At 39.7% G+C, this 20,616-nt stretch overlaps 1 protein-coding gene across 1 annotated transcript in view; it reads left to right on the forward strand.

The window, feature by feature from the left end:
• PCLO (piccolo presynaptic cytomatrix protein) overlaps positions 1-20,616 on the forward strand; it is a 389,810-nt gene that overhangs the window by 202,275 nt on the left and 166,919 nt on the right. The window contains exons 5-6 of the mRNA XM_061413775.1: positions 1,779-6,867; positions 7,236-9,250. Coding sequence (XP_061269759.1) covers positions 1,779-6,867; positions 7,236-9,250 — 7,104 coding nt within the window. The remainder of the gene's footprint in view (positions 1-1,778; positions 6,868-7,235; positions 9,251-20,616) is intronic.

Here is a 20,616-nt window from a genome sequence, read left to right on the forward strand (position 1 = left end):
GGAGGGAGAAGTTGGTAGAACATAACACTGAGAAAAGAAGGAAAGCATGAACACATCCAGAAGGGCATATAAGGGGGATTGTAGGGTAGGGATTTTGATGTTTATGCATTTGAGTCTTCTGTCTAGTGTATCTCAATTTCCTTTGTTATGTTGTGTATGTCTGATCCAAATCTTTTTTTTGTAAAATGCCAATAAAGCCTTCAGAATTCATTGTATAAAATTAAAATCATTCTTTATTATACTCAATAAGTTGTTATATATAATCATAGTTGCATTTCCTCCTTATATGTATACTTTTATTACATTGTTATGTATTATAATATGTGCAGACTCACAATAAAGAACACAAATTACACCATCAAAATTTTATTATGAAGGATCATTTTCTTGACTTTTTTTTCACAAGGAGCTTAGGTCCCCACCCCTGTGGTTATGTTAGTTAGTGAAAGGTGGACATATAGGAAAGAAAGACGTAGAAAGCATACTGGACACAAAATGTTGTGCTCTGGTATTGTGTGAGATGTGAGCAGTCACAGTGGAGATCCATAGAAAAACCATCTAGAAAATTTATGAGAACACTGCTTCACCTGTGATTACCTGTTCAATTTGTAGCTCTTAAGAGAAATGAACTAGTTAGTTGGGTGCTTGTCAGCCCAACTACTATGATCTCACAATGGCAGATAAGTATTCCTTTTCTAGAAAGACATCAAAAATGGTCCAGAGAAGTTAATTTGTAGTAATCCAAAGGGCAGGCATTTTTTTTTGCTTAAAAGTTGTGAAGAATGTATCAGACTATCTTTTTTAATTGTCATGTTTTAAATTCTGCAAAAGCATTTTACCCTATAATATGCTCAAGATACATCTTTATCCATAAAGACAGATATTGAAATGGAAATGAATGTAAAATGACTAGGGTAAGGTGAAGGTAAAATTTCAAGTATATTCAAGTCTGTAGACATTTATAAATAATATTTATTAAATTTCTTTGAGATGGGATGCTGAAGATATGATATAATAACTGTAGAAAAATAACAGGTATTTCTCTTTAGCTAAAGCTTTCAGTCAGACCAATGATCACATAGCTTTTTTGAATTTTACAATTTCTAAACATTCATTTCAAGTGATACAGAGCTTAACAATTGTGATATAGAGATTAACAATCATACCAAGTGAAATACAGCATTTTACATCTTTCAGAGTGTCTTTAAAAGGCAATGCCTTTTTTGACCTCTCTATCTCAAAAATAAATAAATAAATAAAAAGAATCCTTTGCAGTAGGTGAGATGAATATTATTATGGTCACGTTACCTGCTTATTTCTGTTAAGTAAATATATCCCATACAATTTATAGCCAAGTACAAAGCCCATTCTCTGATTCTTTGTTTGCCTATCCTAATAATCCAAAAGTATTAATTATGTTAAGAGAAACTTACTAAAGATTTCCTTTGGCCATTTGACTTCTTACCCAAAGTAAATGTACTGAGAAAGATAATCATGTTTTTGAAGGAAAATGGTTTTGAGATATACAATGATATATCAATGAAATAAAATCAGTTGTGCTTGAGAACTGACATTTGATTAAACTTTAGTTAAATGAAAACTAACCTTAATATGTATCAACTTTTTATTTTTTGTGCTCATAGATTTTTAAAAATTCTGTTATATAGTTGAAAAAGTCCTATAATTTCTCCTCAGTAATACTTATTTGAGAGTAATGGGGAGGCTGTGTTATTAGTTTACCCATGTTAAGTTTTCCTGTATCTTTTCCTCCCTGCTAGGAAAAGGAAGATGACAAATCAGACACTTCAAGTTCTCAGCAGCCGAAAAGCCCACAAGGTCTTAGTGACACAGGATATTCTTCTGATGGAATATCAAGTTCACTTGGTGAAATTCCAAGTCTTATTCCCAGTGATGAAAAGGATTTGCTCAAGGGACTCAAAAAGGACTCCTTTTCACAAGAAAGCAGCCCTTCCAGCCCCTCAGATTTGGCTAAGTTAGAAAGTACAGTCCTATCTATTTTAGAAGCTCAGGCAAGTACACTTGTTGAAGAAAAGTCAGAAAAGAAAACACAGCCCCATGAGGTTTCTCCTGAGCAGCCTAAGGACCAGCAGAAAACTCAGAGTTTAGTGGAAAAACTGGAATCTACAGTTTCAGAGGAGGAGCTCAAAGAGAGTCAAGAAGAAGGAGACACTTTTAAAAAAGAGAGCCAACAAGACATTCCTTCCAGAAAGGACCAAGAAAAGCCTGAATTTGTTGACGAGTTGGCTACGAGGAGACAGCCTTATGATTCAATTGAAGACAGCAGTGAAAGCGAAAACTCACCTGTTCCGCAAAGAAAAGGGAGGACCAGTGTTGGTTCATCAAGCAGTGATGAGTATAAACAGGAAGACAGCCAAGGATCAGGGGAAGAGGAGGACTTCATTCGAAAGCAAATCATAGAAATGAGTGCTGATGAAGATGTTTCCGATTCTGAAGACGATGAGTTCATTAGGAACCAGCTCAAAGAGATTAGCAGTAGTATAGAAAGCCAGAAGAAGGAAGAAACCAGAGGGAAGGGGAAAGGAACAGGAGGGAAACACAGGCGACTGACGCGAAAAAGTAGTGCAAGCTTTGATGACGATGCAGGAAGACGCCATTCCTGGCATGATGAAGATGATGAGACCTTTGATGAAAGTCCTGAGCTTAAATACAGAGAAACTAAAAGTCAGGAAAGTGAAGAACTTGTAGTTGCCGGAGGAGGAGGCCTCCGTCGATTTAAAACAATTGAACTCAACAGCACGATAGCCGATAAATACTCTGCAGAGTCATCACAGAAAAAAACAGCTTTGTATTTTGATGATGAGCCAGAATTAGAAATGGAAAGCCTGACAGACTCTCCAGAAGATCGATCAAGGGGGGAAGGATCTTCTAGTCTTCATGCTTCCAGCTTCACTCCTGGCACATCCCCTACATCCGTTTCTTCTCTTGATGAAGACAGTGATAGTAGTCCAAGTCACAAAAAAGGAGAGAGCAAACAACAACGCAAAGCTCGACATAGATCACATGGCCCTCTTTTACCTACCATTGAAGATTCTTCAGAGGAAGAAGAATTGAGAGAAGAAGAAGAATTACTGAAGGAGCAAGAAAAGCAACGGGAATTAGAACAGCAACAAAGAAAGAGTTCTAGTAAGAAATCAAAGAAAGACAAAGATGAACTTCGAGCTCAGAGAAGGAGGGAAAGACCAAAGACACCGCCCAGTAATCTCTCTCCCATCGAAGATGCATCTCCAACAGAAGAATTACGTCAGGCTGCAGAAATGGAGGAGCTCCATCGATCTTCGTGTTCTGAATATTCACCTAGCATAGAGTCAGACCCAGAAGGCTTTGAAATAAGCCCAGAAAAAATAATCGAAGTACAAAAAGTTTATAAATTGCCCACAGCTGTGTCTTTATACTCACCGACAGATGAGCAATCTATTATGCAGAAAGAAGGTGGCCAAAAGGCATTAAAAAGTGCTGAGGAGATGTATGAAGAAATGATGCATAAAAGCCAGAAATATAAAGCTTTTCCAGCTGCAAATGAACGAGACGAAATGTTTGAAAAAGAGCCTTTGTATGGTGGGATGCTAATAGAAGATTATATTTATGAGTCTTTAGTCGAAGACACATACAATGGTTCAGTTGACAGCAGTCTGCTCACAGGGCAAGAAGAAGAAAATGGATTTTTGCAGCAGAGAGAGAGAGAGCAAAACATGAGACTTCCAGAACAGATTTATGAAGATCCCATGCAGAAAATCACAGCCCTCCAGAAAGAGTTTTATGAGTTAGAAAATTTACATGCTGTTTTGCCTCAAGAAGACATCGTTTCAAGTTCTTTTATCATCCCAGAAAGTCATGAGATTGTCGATCTGGGTAGTATGGTAACTTCTACCAGTGAAGAAAAAAAATTATTAGATGCTGATGCTGCCTATGAAGAACTCATGAAAAGACAACAGATGCAGTTAACACCTGGATCTAGTCCAACCCAGCCCCTCATCAGAGACGATATGACAGAGTCCACTGTGGACTTTGATAGGGTACCTGATGCATCTTTGACATCAAGTGTTCTCTCGGGAGCATCTCTTACAGATTCAACCAGCAGCACAACACTCTCCATCCCAGATGTTAAAATAACCCAACATTTTTCAGCAGAAGAAATTGAGGATGAATATGTGACTGATTATACAAGAGAAATTCAAGAGATAATTGCTCATGAATCACTGATTTTGACCTATTCTGAACCTTCAGAAAGTGCTACATCAGTGCCACCCTCTGACACACCCTCCCTCACATCATCTGTTTCTTCAGTTTGTACCACAGATAGCTCCTCACCCATTACTACCCTGGATAGCATGACCACAGTTTATACTGAGCCAGTGGACATTGTAGCTAAATTTGAAGATGCTGAGGAAATTTCTTCATCAACATATTTCCCAGGCAGCATTATAGACTATCCAGAAGACATAAATATACCTTTAGATCAGACAACCATACAGGATGGTAGAACTAGTAAAGATCACATTGTGATTTCCTTATCTGATATAGAACCTTCTCTCATAGAATCTGTAGGAACTAAACTGGGGGGGCTAATTGCTGACACTGTTTCTACTGACTTATCTATATCTGAAAAAGATGCAGCGAAGAAGGCCAGAAAGGAAACAGGGGATGGACTTATTCTGGAAGTTTTGGAAGCTTATAGAGATAGTAGGAAGGAGTCTGAGGCTGAACTGACAGAAATTAGCTTACCTGACACTGTGTTTGATCAAACACCTTCTTCTGTAAAAACTCTTCCAATGAAGGAGCAGGTTTCAACGACATGCTTTTTACCTGAAGAGGTTTTGGGTCAAGCAAAACCTGCATCTCAGCTACCATCTGGCACTCCTCCCATTTTCTCTCTTCCAACTAAAACTCGTCCATTCCTTCGAAGTTCTTCTTTGGACATATCAGCCCAACCCCCTCCGCCTCCTCCTCCCCCTCCTCCACCTCCTCCCCCTCCCCCTCCTCCTCCTCCCCCACCTCTTCCTCCACCAACCTCACCTAAACCAACTATTCATCCTAGAAAAAAGTTAGCGGTTACAGCTCCAGTGACTGCAACTACAGCAGCTACATCTCTAGTAGATTCTGTTACTACAGTGGAGACCACGTCTGCTCCCAGAAGTGATGGGTTACCTATGACAAAAGTGTATACCACTGCACCTCCTCCTGTTCCTCCTAAGCCATCTTTAATTCCATCTGGACTTGTATTTACACATAGACCCGAACCAAGCAAACCTCCACTTGCTCCTAAACCAGCAGTTCCTCAACCTCCAGTCACTACCCCAAAACTAACAGATACATACCCCAAACCAACAGGTCTACCTTTAACTACAAGTATGACATTAAATTTAGTGACATCAGCAGACTATAAGTTGCCTTCCCCTACCTCTCCACTTTCCCCTCACTCTAACAAGTCCTCGCCAAGATTTTCCAAGTCTCTTATGGAAACTTATGTGGTTATCACATTGCCATCTGAACCTGGCACTCCAACAGATTCTTCACCTAGTCAAGCTATTACCAGTTGGCCGTTGGGATCACCCCCCAAAGATCTGATTTCCATTGAACCAGTATTTTCTGTAGTTCCTCCTATGACAGCTGCGGAAATATCAACTTCTTCACAACAGAGCCTATACATCTCCAGAGCTTTGGAGACATTTGCTGCTATCCCAGTCACAACACTGTCTTCATTTCAAGCAACTTCAGCTTCAGTTACACAGTTTCACCCAACTGAAGTTTCCAAGGCTGAGGTTCCAACAGCAAGAAGTACAGTCCCTAGTGTTGGTCTCAGCAGTGTCTCTATATCCTTTCCTCCAGAACCTCTTGCTCTAGATCACCTCCATTTAGAGAAGCAGCAGCAGAAAGAAGATGTCCAGTTGCAACTTGTTGGTGATGCCATTGATCTGCGTACAGTACCCAAAGTAGATGTTAAAGCGACTGAAAAATGTATGGATCTTTCTGCCTCTGCAGTGGATGTGAAGAGGCAGACCACAACAAGTGAAATGTATGGGAGACAAATTAGTGCTGTCCAACCCTCAATTATAAATCTCAGCGCAACTTCATCAGGAGTGACTCCTATATCCCTGGTCACCAAGACAGTGACTGTTGTCACATGCACAGCTACTGCAAGTTACACCACAGGCACAGAAAGCCTAGTGGGTCTAGAACTTGCAACAGCAGCACCACTCCAGCTTACTACATCAAAGCATGTGGAGCCACTATACAGAGTTCCAAGTGGCCAGACCTTTCCTACAATTAGGGAGGAAGCGCCAATAAACTTATCTTTAAGTACTTCTGCACACCCAGTGACATCAGCTCCTACGAAACCTGTTACCGCACCTCCTGTTGGTGTCACAAATGGATGGACTGATAGCTCCACATCCCAGAGCATCACTGATGGGGAAGTAGTGGATCTCAGTACCTCCAAAACTCATAGAACAGTTGTAACAATGGATGAAGCTTCTTCAAATGTAGTGACTAAAATAATAGAAGATGAGGAAAAACCTGTTGATCTGACTGCAGGAAGAAGAGCCGTGTGCTGTGATGTGGTTTATAAGTTACCCTTTGGAAGAAGCTGCACAGCACAGCAGCCTGCAACCACTCTTCCTGAAGATCGTTTTGGTTATAGGGATGATCACTATCAATATGATCGATCAGGGCCATATGGTTATAGAGGGATTGGGGGAATGAAACCTTCCATGTCTGACACTAATTTAGCAGAAGCTGGACATTTTTTCTATAAAAGTAAGAATGCTTTTGATTATTCTGGAGGAACTGATGCAGCAGTAGATCTTACTTCAGGGAGAATTACTACAGGTCAGTATAATGTAGCAACAGACCTTTCTTTGAAATATCATGGTGTTCCTCATCTCATTTCAGGATGACAATGTGGTCTTATTTCCAATTTTGTTATTTTTTATCTTTCTTTGGATGTTTTGGCAATATATTTTGGAGTACATATGCATTTTTGTTTCTCCACTTTTTTTTTAAATTTGTTCCACCCAAAGTCGCCTGCATGTGCCTGCATGTTCAACATTGCTTTTATTCTCCACCTGAGTAGGTTAATAACCTGTGGATTTGCATGCAGTCCTGTTCATTATGTTCTTCAAGACTGAGAGGGCTTTCCAACCCCAAAAACATCATTCATTCTAGGAACTGGACTATAACTCTCCCCTGTATTTCAGGTGAGGTAATGGATTATTCAAGCAAGACTACAGGTCCATATCCAGAAACTCGACAAGTCATTTCAGGAGTTGGGATTAGTACCCCGCAGTATTCCACAGCAAGAATGACTCCACCTCCAGGACCCCAGTATGGTGTGGGGAGTGTTTTGAGGTCGTCTAATGGGGTTGTCTATTCTTCAGTAGCAACTCCAATTCCTTCCACGTTTGCTATCACCACACAGCCTGGCTCCATTTTCAGCACCACCATGAGGGATTTGTCTGGTGTGCACACAAATGACGCCGTGACTTCCTTGTCCGCCCTGCACCAAAGCCAGCCCATGCCTAGATCCTATTTCCTAACAACTGGTGCATCTGAAACAGACATTGAAGTCACTGGTATTGATATCAGTGCCAGTTTGCAGACTATCACTATGGAGACTCTCACAGCTGAGACAATAGACTCAGTTCCCACCCTGACCACAGCGTCTGAAGTATTTTCGGAAGTGGTGGGAGAGGAAAGTGCACTTTTAATCATCCCCGAGGAAGATAAGCAACAACAACAGCTAGACTTGGAGCGTGAGCTCTTGGAACTGGAAAAGATCAAGCAACAGCGTTTTGCTGAGGAGTTGGAGTGGGAACGGCAGGAGATTCAAAGGTTCCGAGAACAGGAAAAGATCATGGTTCAAAAGAAGCTGGAGGAGCTGCAGTCAATGAAGCAACACCTCCTCTATCAGCAAGAAGAGGAGCGGCAAGCCCAGTTCATGATGAGGCAGGAGACGTTAGCACAGCAACAGTTGCAGCTGGAACAGATCCAACAGCTGCAGCAACAGCTTCACCAGCAGCTGGAGGAGCAGAAGATTCGCCAGGTCTACCAATATAACTATGACCCTTCCGGAACTGCCTCTCCACAGACCACTGCAGACCAGGCCATCCTGGAAGGTCAGTATGTTGCCCCAGAAGGTGGTCAGTTCTGGGCAACCGAAGATGCAACCACCACAGCCTCAGCTGTGGTGGCAATTGAAATACCACAGAGCCAGGGATGGTACACAGTTCAGTCTGATGGGGTGACTCAGTACATTGCCCCACCTGGCATCCTGAGTACTGTTTCAGAAATACCTCTGACAGATGTAATTGTCAAAGAGGAGAAACAACCCAAGAAGAGAAGTTCTGGAGCTAAAGTCCGTGGCCAGTACGACGAGATGGGGGAAAATCTGGCAGATGACCCCCGCTGCTTTAAAAAGATAGTGGACAGTGGAGTACAGACTGATGATGAAGATTCAGCAGATCGGAGTTATGTGAGTAGGAGAAGGAGAACTAAAAAGAGTGTTGATACAAGTGTCCAAACGGATGACGAAGATCAGGATGAATGGGACATGCCTACTAGATCTAGGAGGAAAGCTCGAGCAGGGAAATATGGTGACAGCCCTGCAGAGGCGGACAAGGCCAAACCCCCTTCCAAAGTCTCCAGCATAGCCGTTCAAACAGTAGCAGAGATATCTGTGCAGACTGAACCAGTTGGAACCATAAGAACACCTTCGATACGGGCACGCGTGGATGCCAAGGTAGAAATAATTAAACACATTTCAGCACCTGAAAAGACTTACAAAGGGGGCAGTTTAGGATGTCAAACAGAAGCAGATTCAGACACACAAAGTCCTCAATATCTGAGTGCCACCTCTCCACCCAAAGACAAGAAACGCCCAACACCTTTAGAAATTGGTTATTCATCTCACCTCCGGGCAGATTCCACACTACAGCTGGCTCCTTCCCCACCCAAATCTCCAAAAGTCCTTTATTCTCCCATCTCACCACTTTCACCAGGCAAAGCCTTAGAATCAGCCTTTGTACCTTATGAGAAACCCCTCCCTGATGATATAAGTCCACAAAAAGTACTGCATCCAGATATGGCTAAAGTTCCCCCAGCAAGTCCTAAGACAGCCAAGATGATGCAGCGCTCCATGTCTGACCCCAAGCCTCTGAGTCCAACAGCAGACGAAAGTTCCAGGGCTCCTTTTCAGTATACCGAGGGCTACACGGTAAGAGTGCTTCTTTTCAGTTAGAAGACAATGGCTGAGTTGATGTTAACTGTGTGTTTGCAGACTTTAGGAGGCCGTGACACTCCTGGTGCCTAATTCTAAATTTCAATGAGGACTATTTCATTAGAAAATTTAGTGGGGGGAGTGGTAAGCAGAAAAGTATACATCCATGTAGAAATACAAAGAAAAAAAAAGACAAAATGAGAAAAGTGTGTATTATTTTGTGATAAATGAGATTGAACATTTTGTTCTAATCTTGAAATCTCCCAAGTGTCAATTGTAGGGTGATTTCAGTAAATATAACTAATATTCATATATGATAGAATAAGTATTGAATAAATAGATAAGGCAAAGGATAACCAAAAATTTAAACCCATGGATGCTGGAATTCTTAGTGGGAGGATACTTGAAGATCATTTAATCAATCTATTATTCCTTCTGCCAGAATGTTAATCTTTGCTGCTCAAAATAAAGCATTACTAGGGCATAAAGTACCCACTCCAGTGTTCTTGCCTGGAGAATCGCAGGGACAGGGGAGCCTGGTGGGCTGCCGTCTATGGGGTCACACAGAGTCGGACACAACTGAAGTGAGTTAGCAGCTGCAGCAGCAGCAGCAGCAGGGCATAAAGTGTAATTTAATCTTCATAGTTCATCCATGCTTATTTTGTTTCTGGCAATTTTCTGAATCTAATGTCAGGTAAGCCTTAATCTTAGTGCTTACAGAAGAAAAATTAATTTTTATGTTTCTTCAAATAGGTTTAATTGTTAATTATTTAAGTTTAATAATTTGAGTGTATTTAAAATATGCTTCAAAGTGAAAGGAACATATATAGGAATGTTGGACATATTTGTGAGGATCTCTATAACTGGGAATAAGGAATGTTAATAATCAGGTAAAAAGCAGGTTATCTACTTCAAGAAAACCTAATATATATCATTAGAAGGTTATTAATAAAGTAATAGTTCTATTGAAAACAAGATTTATGTTTATATTAAAAGTTCCCCTAATTACACTGCTTTCTAAACTCTAGATCTTAAAACCCTGACGCTTTTAAATAGGTTTTTCTGAGAAATTACTCTATTGCAACTGACCCAAATGTGTTCAACACTGGCTGTGGGCTGAAAAATGTACCATTATATGTAACTGTAAGCCAATTTTTAGGTATATAGGCATATTAATAGTTATACTAATAAATTAAAATTCTTATCTAAGTGTTCCAGTTTCGTAGGGGCATTTTGTTATTATGTACTTTCTCAAAAAGAGTGTATAAACTATCTTCAAGGGGGGGATAGAGGTCATAATTTTTTTTTTTAATTTACTTATCATAACTTGTAAGTCAGGGAACCACTTCTACATTGAGATTTCATTCAGTTTCTGTGTATGGCTTTGTTTCTAGAATTAAATATATTGAGAGAAATATTTTTAACTTAGTTGTAATGTGTAGGTATTTACTTTTACAGCAGTGACCTATGAATTCACCTAAAGAGTAATCTAGAAATCTTTGACAATACATTTTTTAGCAGTATTTTAAAGTTATACTCAAGACTTCTGTCACAGAAAGAACAGCCTTCTCCACGCAGTGTATTGACCATTAATTTAACATTTCACCCTATACTCTTAATTCAAATGAACACAGGTATAGAAGATATTCAAGGTATCAATATTTTTCCTCACAGTATTCTCTTGGGTTTTAAAAGTATGAAATGAAAGATACAATGGGTTGTATGTATTGTATTATTGATTGTAATGGTGATATTTTTTAACTATCCAATCCTAGAAGAAGTTGGATAGAATTACCAAATAATACTCTGAGCCTGAAAAATCCTAAGTGTTTTGAGCTTTGGAACACAACCCAGTAGTTCCTTTTTCTAAGTGGTCACACTCAGTGCAGGCTTCAATATGGAATAATTGTATACCAACTCAAAAATACTGTTTTATTGCATGCGTAAGGTAGACCATTTTATATACAGGCAGTGTTCTTAGCACTTTAGATACTCTGATTTAAGACGGGAATTTTATAATTTATTTCTTGGAAAATTTCTAAACATTCCTTGTGTTCATTTTAAACTAAAACCAGTCTCTCAATTATAAACACAAATTACTAAATATTAGTTGGACTGAAAAGAATAATCTAAGTGATATTCATGGTGATGCAAGTTTGTTTAGCTCAGTAATTTCCATATTGTTAATTTTCTCAAACCAATAAAATTGAAAAAAAAATTATACCATCCAATCAACATTGAGACAACATAGTAACACATATAATTCAGCATGAAAGATCAGTTTTATATGGCAAGACATTCTGTAGTCAGTTCTCTTCCTGGAAGTACCAGGAAATGTTTCAAGGAAGGAAGTTCTCAAACAGGAAGGTGGGATCTCTGTTGGACCATGAAGAACAAAATGGAAGTCATTCTAGAGGAAACAGATATACAAGGGTTCAGACTAACGAACAGACAGAAAACAAAGAGAAGGAGAAAGGGATTTACTGTAAATGAAAGATAAGGAAGGGACAGGTGCCAGGGGATCTAATGGCTGAGTTCAGGTTTGGTTTTACTTCCCTTGGCTGTAGGGAGCCTAACTCAACCCACCATCATTTTTTATTTACACTATGCCTTAGGCCCTGGACTCCTCCACTCTTGCCTTCCTTACTGCTACTGCTGCTAAGTCGCTTCAGTCGTGTCCGACTCTGTGCGACCCCATACACGGCAGCCCACCAGGCTCCCCTGTCCCTGGGATTTCTTCAGGCAAGAACACTGGAGTGGGTTGCCATTTCCTTCTCCAATGCATGAAAGTGAAAAGTAAAAGTGAAGTCGCTCAGTTGTGTCCAACTCTTTGTGACCCCATGGACTGCAGTCTACAAGGCTCCTCTGTCCATGGGATTTTCCAGGCAAGAGTATTGGAGTGGGGTGCCATTGCCTTCTCCGGCCTTCCTTACAGTCTATTCTCTTAACTGCACCTCTAAACTGATTTTCTAAAGTTTACATCAGATTATGTCACACACTCTCAAGTAGATTCTCAGAAATTCATCAGGGTATATTAGAGATATCTTAGCAAGGACCCTTGTGATCTGGTCTCTGCTCGTCTCACAGCCTCATTGGTCACTCTCCACATTTACCCCTCTTTCTCACTCTGCTCCAACCACCGACCTTGCTGGTCTTTGGGTATGCCTCATCCCCACCCAGGAAGCCTGTTAGGAGCTGTCTCTCCCCAGATGGTTGTCTGACTCACTCCTGTGTACAGATTTCTGGTTAAATTTCACTTCCACAGAAAAGCTCTCCTTACTTCAGTCTCTAAATAAACCTATCACCTTGAATTCCTGCACCCTCCAAACATGTGTATTAATGTGTTAGTACATATTTAATCAAATCATCTACTTTATCCTGTAGAACATAACCTCTACAAAAGCAGGAACTTTGTTTTGTTAGCTGCTATAATCCAAGAGCCTAGAACAGCACCCAAAACAAAGCAAGCCTTCAATATTTATTGAATAAATGTATTAAAGGAAGGATTGCATGGAAGCAGTGGGTTAAGACATGCATTAAAAGACTCTAGCTGGTTACCTTTTCATTTCCACAGTTTAGACCCATCCTGGAGAAGGCAATGGCAACCCACTCCAGTGTTCTTGCCTGGAGAATCCCAGGGATGGTGGAGCTTGTTGGGCTGCCTTCTATGGGGTTGCACAGAGTCGGACACGACTGAAGTGACTTAGCAGACCCATCCTAGCAAGTCCTTTTGATAATCTGTACTGATACTGCCTATACTTAAAGTGTCAGTTCCACTTGGTTTCATATAGATATTTGTACCGCTGAGTACAAGTTAAACAGTATTTAGCTATTAGACAGTCCAGATGCCTTACAGATGAGGAACAAAGCCCAGAGTAGGCTAATGCCTTTATCATGATTCCTTAATGAACCTGTAACCTGGCCAGTTAGAATGCTAAACTTGCACTTTGCAGTTATTCTCTGTTTGTCTCTTCTGAGGCTTATGGAACATTTTCTGATTTTGTTGTTTGTTTGTTTGCTTGTTTTTTGCTAATTCAGTACCATGCTTTGTGTCTGTCTTTTTATCTTGTCATTTCCTCTGTTCTCCCCCAAATTATAATTTAAACCCCTGTCAATAAGGTTTATTCATTTTTTAGCTTGCTTGCATTCTTTCATTATCACATTCATCCATTCATTGGTCTTTTTTAAACACTGTGGTAAACTCTATAAAGCATACAGGATAAGGCAGAGTTCATGCCTGACCTCCCACCACTGTGATCATTTTGTTCTCCTTGCCCCACTGTTGTGTTCATTTGCTAGGGCTCTTGTAATAAGGTACCACAAACTCGGTAAGTTAAGCCACAAAAATGTGCTGTCACACTTCTAGAGACTAAAAATCCAAAATCATGATGTGAGCAGGGTTCGTTCTTTCTGTTGCAGGCCTTTCTCCTAGCTTCTGCTAGCCTCCAGCATTCCTTGTCTTACAGAAGGTGGTCTCCCTGTGTCTCTTTACATTGTCTTCCCTCTCTGTATGGCTGTCTATACGTCCAAATGTCCCCTCTTTATCAGCTGCTGCTGCTAAGTCGCTTCAGTCTTGTCCGACTCTGTGCGACCCCAGAGACGGCGGCCCACCAGGCTACCCCGTCCCTGGGATTCTCCAGGCAAGAACACTGGAGTGGGTTGCCATTTCCTTCTCCAATGCATGAAAGTGAAAAGAGAAAGTGAAGTCGCTCAGTCGTGTCCGACTCTTCCCGACCCCATGGTCTGCAGCCTACCAGCCTCCTCTGTCCATGGGATTTTCCAGGCAAGAGTACTGGAGTGGAGTGCCATTGCCTTCTCCACTCTTTATCAGACGCTGGTCTTACTGATTAGGTCAGCACTAAAGATCTGTTTTAACTTGATTACTTGTAAATATCTTGTGTCTGAGTGGTTTCACATTCTGAGGTACTAAGGATCAGCACTCCAACAAAGCTTGGTTTTTTTGTTTTGTTTTTTAACCAATGAGACACATCAAAGCACTATCTTGCCCTTCTTGTTTCTTCATAGGCAAATGTGGACTGTTCTGTGGTTTGTTTGCTTTTGGTCCTCTTTCCAAACGCAGTTATTTTTTTCTTAGCAGCTATCTCACCAGCTTATGGGAGAGCTTTCATTATTACAAAATTCTTCCATATGAATAAAATCTCTTTCCCTGAAGTTTCCAAACATTTGTCTTAATTCTGAAATTTGGAACATTAGAGATTTAAATTTATTCCTTTCCCACTCTGTAGGAATCCAAGCATCTGAGATCCTTTAACTGATAGAGTTTTTCCATCATGGAATTGTAGTTACACTTTTGACCCAGAAATTCCAAGCCAGGAGCCTGTATCATCTGGTTAGTGTTTCACTGGCACTTTGAGTTCATGCTTAACCCTAAGATCTTATATATTTAATTGTTTAAATTAGCAATAATTAACATAAAATCATAAAATAGTACACAGTGGGCCTAACTGGTACAAGGAGTTATCTGACATATTTTTATTGAGTTATGTAATATTCCCCTATGTCTGCAAGAGGTGAACTATATCTCTTTTCCAGACTTTGTCATTTTGCTATCAAAGTCACAGCCCCCAAGCTAAATTCTATTTTTGGCAACTTTATATAACCAAACACTTTTATCATGTAGTCTTCTTCCTTTTACAAATATAAAATTTTAACTCTGTGTAAAGATGAAAAAAAAATTGCCACATTTTTCCTTGAGTTTTTCTGTTCGCTCCTCAGAAAAATTCCCAAAAGATACAACTAAAATATTCAGAAATGTACTCCTTCTCATGGGGTTGAGCTCGCTATTTAGATACCACTTGAAAATAATGTATTTTCATTCTAATTTAGAAAATGCACAAAAAGAAATAAGCTTTTTGATTAAAAACAGTATGCACACAAAGATTTATTTCTAATTTTTATCAGTGGAATTCTTCAATTAAAATGTTTTATGGGAGCCAAATAGTTAAAAATGAGTGACCACTAGTATAGAGTTATCAAACCATCTGTAATGATTGAAAGTAACACAACCTTCCCATCCCAAGTCTGGCAACTGCAGATATCCAGTAACCTTGATTCCCTTTCCTCACGCAGGAACATTTGGCGATTTCTCTGTTTCCTCAGCAAAAACTTACTATCATTAAAGACCTTTACTTTATGGGATAGTAGAAAAAAATTCTTAAATCTCATAGTAACTATTTGTCTTTCCTAGTCTATGAAGTATATAATGGTGCTACTCTAGGGATATTAGATTCCTGTTCTTTATAGCCATTTTAAATTTATTTCTTTTGGGTATTGAGGCCATTCTTACCTGACTAGTTGAAAACCACCTACCTTTCTAACACTCTGATCCTCACGCCCTTTGTGATTTTTCTCCATATCACATATGGTCAAAAGTACAGTGTCTTTTCCTTTATTATTTCATTTATTGTCGTTGCTTCCCTAACCAGAATTTATGAGTGGGGATTTTTGTTTTACATGATCACATTTTTATGTTTATTATACCCAGAAAAATGCCTGGCTCACAGTAGGTTCTCTATAACAATATATTAATATGATGAATCAAAAAATGAACAGGCCACTTTTTCCATCAAACTTCTTTTAATTTAGGTGAATTCACCAATTCCTCACTCCCACTTAAAACAAAACAACACCAAAAAAAAAAAAGAAAGCAAAACAAATAAATGAGATTTGATTCATCCTTTCACTATACCTTTTGTGGAGTTGAGTTTTTCCTTCTGCTTTCTCCTTCTATGTTTTTCTTCTTTTGATAAAAAGATGACAGTACACTTTCTAAAATATATTTCAATGCAGCATTTGTGTGTGTGGTGGGGGGAGCAATTATCTCTAGCATCACATGTATGAAATTTTCATAAACCAGAGCACCAAAATGTGTTCCTCCTGCCCTTTTTCTTTCACACAGCTCAGTTCAGCCGCTCAGTTGTGTCTGACATTTTATGACCTCATGGACTGCAGCACACCAGGCTTCCCTGTTCATCACTAACTCCCGAAGCTTGCTCAGACACATATCCTTCGACTCGGTGATGCCATCCAACCGTCTCATCCTCTGTCATCCCCTTCTCCTCCTGCCTTCAATCTTTCCCAGCATCAGGGTCTTTTCAAATGAGTCAGTTCTTCCCATCAGGTGGTCAAAGTATTGGAGTTTTGGCTTCAGCATCAGTCCTTCCAATGAATATGCAGGACTGATTTCCTTAGGATGGACTGGTTGGATCTTCTTGCTGTCCAAAGGACTCTCAAGAGTCGTTCTAACACCACAGTTCAAAAGCATCAATTCTTGGGGCTCAGCTTTCTTTATAGTCCAACTCTCACATCCTTACATGACTACTGGAAAAACCATAGCTTTGACTAGATGGACCTTTGTTGGCAAAGTAATGTCTCTGCTTTTTATTGTGCTGTGTAGGTTGGTCATATCTTTTCTTCCAAGGAGCAAGCGTCTTTTAGTTTCATAGCTGCAGTCACCATCTGCAGTGATTTTGGAGCCCAAGAAAATAGTCTGTCACTGTTTCCATTGTTTCCCCTAAATTTGCCATAAAGTGATGGGACCAGATGCCATAATCTTAGTTTTCTGAACGTTTCATGTCAAGCCTGCTTTTCCACTCTCCTCTTTCACTTTCATCAAGAGGCTCTTTAGTTCTTCTTCTTCTTCCATAAGGGTGGTGTCATTGAGAATGAGGTTACCGATATTTCTCCCAGCACTCTTGATTCCAGTTTGTGCTTCATCCACCCCGGCATTTTGCATAATGTATTCTGCTTCCCTTGTGGCTCAGCTGGTAAGATATCTGCCTGCAATGCAGGAGACCTGGGTTCAATCCCTGGGTTGGGAAGATTTCCTGGAGAAGAGAAAGGCTATCCACTCCAGTATTCTGGCCTGGAGAATTCTATGGACTGTATAGTCCATGGGGTCACGAAGAATTGGACATGACTGAGCAACTTTCCCTTTCACTTTTAAGCAGGGTGACAGTATACAACCTTGACTACTCCTTTCCCTATTTGGAACCAGTCTGTTGTTCCTTTTTCAGTTCTAACTATTGCTTCTTGACCTGCATATAGTTTTCTCAGGAGGCAGGTAAGATAGTCTGGTATTCCCATCTCTTTAAAAATTTTCTACAGTTTGTTGTGATCTACACAGTCAGTGGTTTTGGCTTAGTTCTTTTATACAGTGAGACTTTTTACATCATGACCCCAAATGATCAAGAACATCAAAAAATAAAATGTAGAATGTTCTCTACAAAATCAGGAGAGAAAGTAACAGCCATTGAAAGACATAGCAGTGTACTCTCAAAGAATTTTTTTCAGAGCTAGACATATCCTTTACGATTTATCTGTCTTAAAAAAAGATTTTTCTATCAAAAAAGAAATACATTTCAGAAATAGGACGTTTTATCAGTAGTGATACATGCAACTCTTTGCACTAAAATAAGCTACATTTAAAATGTTTCACCTCTATCGGGTCTTAAAAATACAAAACCTGCCAAGTGTTACAGCTGATTTTTCCTACCCTCAGACTTGTTGAACAATTTTGGAACTTTTTGGTAATAGACAAATTCCTTATTAAAATATTTTTGTTCCAGAGTTTAAGCCAGGATCCTATTGCAAAGCAGATGGTATTCATGAGCTGATTTTTACAAGAATATGTTTTGCTTCACTGATTGCTGTTTTGATAGCTATTTTTAAGATTTTTGGAACCCTTTAATGTCTATTTCAGAGAGTAATTTCCATAACCTAAATTGAGAAATTTTATTTCTGTCAATTTTATTTCTGTCAGAATGTACAGATTTAAGAAATAATGACTGTGATGGCCAAATGTGATTTGAAGAATAATATTTTTTAGTGGTTGTTTTTCATTATTCTCTTTGGAAAGCAACATAAATCAGTCTATTAAAACTGAGTTTGATGAAATAAGCTATTTTATAAAGGTACTATTTACATACATGAGAGAAAAAGTACTCATTTATTAAAGACAGCCTTTCTAAATAGTAGTTCAGTTGAGTTCAGTCACTCAGTTGTGTCTGACTCTTTGCGACCCCATGGACTGCAGTACACCAGGCTTCCTTCCATGCTTCCCTGTCCATCACCAACTCCTGGACAGAGCTTATGCAAACTCATGCCCATTGAGTCTGTGATGCCATCCAACCATCTCATCCTCTCTCTTCCCCTTCTTCTCCCACCTTCAATCTTTTCCAGCATCAGGGTATTTTCAAGTGAGTCAGTTCTTCACATCAGGAGACCAAACTTTGGAGCTTCAGCATCAGTCCTTCCAATGAATATTCAGGACTGATTTCCTTTAGGATGGACTGGTTGGATCTCCTTGCAGTCCAAGGCACTTTCAAGAGTCTTCTCCAACACCATAGGTCAAAAGCATCAATTCTTCAGCACTCAGCTTTCTTTATAGCCCCACTCTCACATCCATACATGACTACCGGAAAAAACACAACTTTGACTAGATGGACCTTTGTTTGCCAAGTAATGTCTCTGCTTTATAATATGCTGTCTCAGTTGGTCATAGCTTTTCTTCCAAGGAGCAAGCGTCTTTTAGTTTCATAGCTGCAGTCACCATCTGCAGTGATTTTGGAGCCCAAGAAAATAAAATCTGTCACTGTTGCCATTGTTTCCCCATCAATTTGCCATGAAGTTATGGGACCAGATGCCATGATCTTAGTTTTCTGAAAGTTCAGTTTCAAGCAGCTTTTCCACTCTCCTCTTTCACTTTCATCAACAGGCTCTTTAGTTCTTCTTTGCTTTTAGCCATAAGGATAATGTCATCTGCATATCTGAGGTTATTGATATTTCTCCTGGCAATCTTGATTCCAGCTTGTGCTTCATCCAGTCCAGCATTTCTCATGATGTAATCTGAATATAAATTAAATAAGCAGAGTGACAATACATAGCCTTGATGTACTCCTTTTCCTATTTGGAACCAGTCTGTTGTTCCATGTCCAGTTCTTTTTGACCTGTTGCTTTTTGACCTGCATACAGATTTCTCAGGAGGCAGGTAAGGTGGTCTGGTATTTCCATCTCTCTAAGAATTTTCCACAGTTTGTTGTGATCCACACAGTCAAGGCTTTGGCATAGTCAATAAAGCAGAAGTAGATGTTTTTCTGGAACTGTCTCACTTTTTCAGTGGTCCAGCAAATGTTGGCAACTTGATCTCTGGTTCCTCTGCCTTTCTAAAGCCAGCTTGAACATCTGGAAGCTCATGGTTTACGTACTGTTGAAGCCTGTCTTGGAGAATTTTGAGCATTACTTTGCCAGCGTGTGAGATGAGTGCAATTGTGTGGTAGTTAGAGCATTCTTTGCCATTGCCTTTCTTTGGGATTGGAATGAATACTGACCTTTTCCAGTCTTGTGGCCACTGCTGAGTTTTCCAAATTTGCTGGCATATTGAGTGCAGAACTTTCACAGCATCATCTTTTAAGATTTGAACTAGCTCAACTGGAATTCCATCACCTTCACTAGCTTTGTAGTGATGCTTCCTAAGGCTCACTTGACTTCACATTCCAGGACGTCTGGCTCTAGGTGAGTGATCACACCATCGTGATTATCTGGGTCTTAAGGTCTTTTTTGTATAGTTTTTCTGTGTATTCTTGCCACCTCTTCTTAATATCTTCTTCTTTTGTTAGGACCATAACATTTCTGCCTATCTTTCCATGAAATGTTCCCTTGGTATCTGTTATTTCCTTAAAGAAATCTTTAGTTGTTCCCATTCTGTTGTTTTCCTCTATTTCTTTACATTAATCACTGAGGAAGGCTTTCTTATCTCTCCTTGCTATTCTTTGGAACTCTGTATTCAGATGGTATATCTTTCCTTTTCTCCTTTGCCTTTCATTTCTCTTCTTTTCAAAGCTATTTGTAAGGCCTCTTCAGACAACCATTTTGCCTTTTTGTATTGCTTTTTCTAGGGGAAAGTCTTGATCCCTGTCTCCTGTACAATGTCACGAACCTCTGTCCATAGTTCATCAGGCACTCTATCAGACCTAATCCCTTAAATCTATTTCTCACTTCCACTGTATAATCATAAGGAATTTGATTTAGGTCATACCTGAATGGTCTAGTGGTTTTCCCCACTTTCTTCAATTTAAGTCTAAATTTGGCAATAAGGATTTCATGATCTGAGCCACAGTCAGCTCACAGTCTTGTTTTTGCTGACTGTATAGAGCTTCTCCATCTTTGGCTGCAAAGAATATCATCAATCTGATTTTGGTATTGATCATCTGGTGATTTCCATGTGTAGAGTCTTCTCTTGTGTTGTTAGAAGTGGGTGTTGCTCTGACCATTGCATTCTCTTGGCAAAACTGTTAGCCTTTGCCCTGCTTCATTCCATACTCCAAGGCCAAATTTGCCTGTTA

Source organism: Bos javanicus, chromosome 4, assembly GCF_032452875.1.
Source record: "Bos javanicus breed banteng chromosome 4, ARS-OSU_banteng_1.0, whole genome shotgun sequence".
In the NCBI taxonomy this organism is placed as follows: Eukaryota; Metazoa; Chordata; class Mammalia; order Artiodactyla; family Bovidae; genus Bos; species Bos javanicus.